Source organism: Bufo gargarizans, chromosome 2, assembly GCF_014858855.1.
Source record: "Bufo gargarizans isolate SCDJY-AF-19 chromosome 2, ASM1485885v1, whole genome shotgun sequence".
NCBI lineage: Eukaryota > Metazoa > Chordata > Amphibia > Anura > Bufonidae > Bufo > Bufo gargarizans.
Window position 1 is genome coordinate 337,946,112 of NC_058081.1, and position 6,000 is coordinate 337,952,111.

General features: G+C 49.2%; 1 protein-coding gene across 1 annotated transcript in view; it reads right to left on the bottom strand.

Annotated features, from left to right (window-relative positions):
* HCFC2 (host cell factor C2) overlaps positions 1-5,331 on the bottom strand; it is a 29,764-nt gene extending 24,433 nt beyond the window's left edge. Inside the window, 2 exon segments of the mRNA XM_044277284.1 lie at positions 1,211-1,359; positions 5,143-5,331. Coding sequence (XP_044133219.1) covers positions 1,211-1,359; positions 5,143-5,308 — 315 coding nt within the window. The 5' untranslated portion in view covers positions 5,309-5,331.
* Between the last annotated feature and the right edge of the window lie 669 nt (positions 5,332-6,000).

Consider the following 6,000-nt stretch of genomic DNA (forward strand, 5'->3'; position numbering starts at 1 on the left):
GGCTGCATCCCATACAACTTTTGCGATCCTGATACGCATACATTAGAGTTGTGTCTAATCAATCACAATCTTTACAAGTGAGCCTCCAATTTACAGGGGTCTGACGATACATAGTCCTGACGTACTGCTTATTTTTGTTTTAACCCTAACAGATACTTTCTGCCTTCCGTTTGGGCTCCTCGCGTTTCTGTCCTACTTTCCCAATACGTCCTCACATGACCTTCTTCTTTGCTCTTCTCGTCCGTTCCTCACAAGATCTCTCGCATGCATCTCCAATACTCTGGAAATCACTATCCCAGGACATAAGACTCTCAACATCCAAACCTTCAAAAGCAACTTGAAAACCTACCACCTGCACTAATCGTATTGCCTCCACACAAGCAGATGAGCAGCTTCTACCCTCATCTACTGTGTCCTTGCCCTTTCTTCTTCTGTATCGGTCTGTTAATAAATTCATGCTTATTGCACTTGTGTTTTATATTATGTACAGTGCCATGGAACTAATGGGGTGTTAAAATAAATAATTATAAAGATGCCCCGCATCATCTAGGATCAAACACTATGAGAAATTTGGCGCATTTTAAGACTATGTTTACCCTGACAAATTAGACAGCATTAGTAAATCTAAGTGTAAGAAATATGATTATTAATATTAAAGAGGTGTGCCGAGAATTTTTTTTTTACTGAAGACCTATCTTCAGGATAGGTCATCAGTATCTGATCGGTGGGGGTCCGACAGCCAGGACCCCCACCAATCAGCTGTCTGAGAAGGCACTGGCTCTCCTGTGAGTGCCACGGCCTTCTCTCTGCCGACACAACATCGATCCAAGGACCTAGGCACAGCTCAGAAGTGAATGGGCTGAGCTGCAATCTATGGAAGGGTCCATTCACACGTCCGCAAAATGGGTCCGCATTTTTGCGGAACAGGTGCGGAGCCATTCATTTTCAATAGGGCCGGAATGTGCTGTCCGCATCCACATTTGCGGATCCACACTTCCGTTCCGCAAAAAAAAAAAAGAACATGTCCTATTCTTGTCCGAAGGCATTTTCTATGAGCGTGTCGGCGATGTGCGGTCCACAAAATGCAGAACGCACATTGCCAGTGTCCATGTTTTTCGGATATGCAAAACAGATACGGACGTGTGAATGGACTCTTAGTGAGTAGAATAAATAAATCTGTACTCCTTTTGGTAGATAAAGGATGTCATACCTGCAACTCGTACAAGTCATTGCTGTATCTTCCATATTCCACCATTCCTCCAAAAACCAGAACCCTGGTCCCATCACATATAAATCCATGAGCAGCACAACCTGGCGGTATATCGCCTCTGACAGCTGGGAGGAACCATTGATTTGTTGCTATAAAGACACAAGAGAAATATTGTTAAGGATAATGTAGACCACCAAAGACCTTCTAGCACCTAACTGGCATATAAACAAACCTCCTGGTCATACTAACTACTAAGGATATCCTCCCACATTGCAGCGGCAGCGTGTGTGCAACACCACATCCACTTGTGGTGAGAGAGGTTCTCAAAAACTGGTCGCACTATATTTCTCATAAGACATTGTTTTTACCTGAAAACCATGCAGTCATTAGAGGGGTTCTTCAGGATTTTGATGTCCTATCCTCAGGACAAACCACCCTAAGGCTTCATGCACACGACCGCCGTCTGTATTTTGGTCCACAAAGAACAAATTCACTAAATACGTACGCCTCCTGAGTGCAATCTGTATCTTTCTCACTTTCATCAATAGATCATGACAAGACAAGAATAGGACATGTTCTATAACCGGTGGGATGACCACACAGATTTGCAAAAATACGGATGTGTGCATGACCACACAGAAATGAATGGGTCAGTGAGCTATCTGGAAAAAAAATGCATATCGCAGTCGTGCGCATGAGGCCTTAGGCTGGGCCTTCACATGGTAGCCGCAAACCCGCCCAACCGCCAAAGGTTGAATTCAAAGGGAATATTTCCATTTGCATGCCCTCTTTTGGCTGCCGTCAGGATAACGTAAGCATATGTGTAGCGGGTATGTCGATCTACACGCCAAACATACACTGGGTTTAAAAAAAAAAGGGGGGGGGGCAAAAATCACTTAAAGGGGTATTCCATTTATGTCAAGTTATCCCCTATCTGCACGATTAGGCATTGGTAGGAGTCAACCGCTTGGATCCTCACCAATCACAAGAACAAGGGCCCCGTACTCAGTAGGGCCCCTCTGAAATTAGTGGAGCAGCAGGCTGACCCATAAAGATGAAAGGAGCAGCAGTGCGCACGCTCAGCCTGTCACTCCATTCATTCCAGCAACCCCCATTCTCATGACCGTGGGGGTCCCAGCAGTCTGACCCCCACCCATCTAATATAATCACATAGGGGTTACGTTTTGAGCACTCAGTCACTTCTGAGTAGGGTCACCGGTGATTGGCTGGTAACATTTCCTGCGTCCAAAGCGACCAGGAAGTGGAAACAAGAAGGGAACACAGGAAATGTAGAAAAAGGTGCCCCCTCCATATTAAAAAATAATAATTTACAAAACATTTCGGCCATTTTTTCATGTTTTTTTTTTTTCTGGCAGGGCGGCCCCTTTAAAGGGAACCTGTCACCGGGATTTTGGGTATAGAGCTGAGGACATGGGTTGCTAGATGGCCACTAGCACATCTGCAATACTCAGTCCCCATAGCTCTGTGTGCTTTTATTGTGCAAAAAAAACTATTTGATACATATGCAAATTAACCTGAGATGAGTCCTGTCCCTGACTCATCTCACATACAGGACTCATCTCAGGTTAATTTGCATATGTATCAAATCGTTTTTTTTATACAATAAAAGCACACAGAGCTATGGGGACTGAGTATTACAGATGTGCTAGCGGCCATCTAGCAACCCATGTCCTCAGCTCTATACCCAAAATCCCGGTGACAGGTTCCCTTTAACTAGTTCTATATTTGACAAGAATCTGCTTTATAAAGAAGTTTTTCATAGGTGTCAGGAAATGGCAGTGTATAGTGGCACTTCATTACTCAAAGACGTCCATCACAGCAAACTGGCATTGAATGATGCCAAGAGCTGCAGCATGTTGTAGGGTAGGGTACACACTACACTGCTGGCACCTGCACCATTAACTGACTACAGGACAGAACAGCACAGAGAGGGTCAAAGTCACTGTAATAAAGGTGTCCTCATATACAGGAGCTATATGTCCTCTGACTATGGTGACAGGGGCATAACTTCCTATGCCGTGTATGCCCATATAGAGGCGTTACATACTCTGACTATGGTGGCAGAGCCTGATATCCTGTGCCATGTTTACCCACTGACTATGGTGGCACAGCATGAAGTCTTGTGCCTTGTATACCTGCTGACTATGGTGGCAGGACACGTCCTGTGCTATGTATACCCGCTGACTATGGTGGCAGGACACGTCCTGTGCCATGCATACCCGCTGACTATGGTGGCAGGGCATGAAGTCTTGTGCCATGTATACCTGCTGACTATGGTGACAGGACACGTCCTGTGCCATGTATACCCGCTGACTATGGTAGCAGGACAGGTCCTGTGCCATGTATACCCGCTGACTATGGTAGCAGGACACACCCTGTGCCATGTATACCCACTGACTATGGTGGCAAAGCATGATGTCCTGTGCCATGTATACCCACTGACTATGGTAGCAGGACACATCCTGTGTCATGTATACCCACTGACTATGGTGGCAGGGCATGACGTCCTGTGCCATGTATACCCGCCGACTATGGTGGCATGATGTCCTGTGCCATGTATACCCACTGAATATGGTGGAAGGGCATGATGTCTTGTTCCATGTATACCTGCTGACTATGGCGACAGGACACGTCCTGTGCCATGTATACCCACTGACTATGGTGGCAGGGCATGATGTCTTGTGCCATGCATACCTGCTGACTATGGTGGCAGAACACGTCCTGTGCCATGTATACCCACTGACTATGGTTGCAAGACATGATGTCCTGTGCCATGTATACCCGCTGACTATGGTGGCAGGGACGACGTCCTGTGCATGTATACCCACTGAATATGGTGGCATGACGTCCTGTGCCATCTATACCCGCTGACTATAGTGGCATTACGTCCTGTGCCATCTATACCCGCTGACTATGTTGGCATGACGTCCTGTGCATGTATACCCGCTGACTATGGTGGCATGACATCCTGTGCCATGTATACCTACTGACTATGGTGGCATGACGTCCTGTGCATGTATACCTGCTGACTATGGTGGCAGGACATGGCGTCCTGTGCCATGTATACCCAATGACTATGGTGGCAGGACACATCCTGTGCCATGCATACCCACTGACTATGGAGGCAGGGCACAACGTCCTGTGCATGTATACCCACTGACTATGGTGACATGACGTCCTGTGCCATGTATACCCACTGACTATGGAGGCAGAGCACCACGTCCTGTGCATGTATACCCACTGACTATAGAGGCAGGGCACAACGTCCTGTGCATGTATACCCCCTGACTATGGTGGCATGACGTCCTGTGCCATGTATACCCCCTGACTATGGTGGCATGACGTCCTGTGCCATGTATACCCACTGACTATGGTGGCATGACGTCCTGTGCCATGTATACCCACTGACTATGGTGGCATGACGTCCTGTGCCATGTATACCCCCTGACTATGGTGGCATGACGTCCTGTGCCATGTATACCCCCTGACTATGGTGGCATGACGTCCTGTGCCATGTATACCCCCTGACTATGGTGGCATGACGTCCTGTGCCATGTATACCCCCTGACTATGGTGGCATGACGTCCTGTGCCATGTATACCCCCTGACTATGGTGGCATGACATCCTGTGCCATGTATACCCACTGACTATGGTGGCATGACGTCCTGTGCCATGTATACCCACTGACTATGGTGGCATGACGTCCTGTGCCATGTATACCCCCTGACTATGGTGGCATGACGTCCTGTGCCATGTATACCCCCTGACTATGGTGGCATGACGTCCTGTGCCTTGGCATCCACAGCACAGACAAGTAGCCGGAACTTTCTGCCGGCACTTTCCACCATTATCTCTGGTAGTGACCACACGGGGACAGCCGCGCGGCCTCCCCGTTCTTCCCGCCTCTCACCTGTGTTGTAGACGTGCAGCTCCTCCGCTATCCCCTCGTTACCTCCCCCAAAGATGATCATGAGCTCCCGTATGACCACAGCGCGGTGTCCGTGCCTGGCGCTCGGGACCGGCCCGGTAAAGGAGGTCACATGCCTCCAGTGTAACTGGACGGGATCAGCCGCCATCAGATCCCGGGCCGTCTGCTCTGATCCCCCGTCCCACAATGCAGCGGGGCGGCGGGGTCACCAGCAGGGCGAGCAGCGGCGGCGGGGGAGGCGGGGACAGGCCTGTCGCTGGAGCGTCCCGTCCACCTGTAGCGCCAGAGACCGTCGGAGGAGGGGGCCGTGCTGTCATTCTGCAGGGATGCCTTGGCACGTCCTATGCCCTGAGAGGGGAAGGGGTTGCCACATAGCAATACCCGGTGCTGTCAGGACTCTGTACCCGCAGTACCCCTGGAGACACAGCTTCAGCAGCATCTTCCCTTTTATTAGGGTCCTTGCTGCGGTCACATGTAGCCATTCAGCACACAGTCTGGAAGGAAGCTTTCCCTCCTTGCAGTCCCTCAGTTGAGCTGAAGAGCTGTATTTACATGCGGCGATCTCCTCCACAGTATAGGGATCGCTATTGCTCCTCCACATACAGCTGCCTTGTTTCTGGGCAGCAGATCGCTGTTCACACAGGACAATCTGCGGTCCAGAAAGGATCATTTAGGTCAAGTGTAGCTAGGCTTTCCTGCTTCCAGGGCAAGGATTCAGATGTGTCCTTCTTCTGGTCCCTTCACATTAGTTACGCCCTCCTTCTGGCCCCTTCACATTAGTTATGCCCTCCTTCTGGCCCTTCACATTAGTTATGCCCTCCTTCTGGCCCCTCCACATTA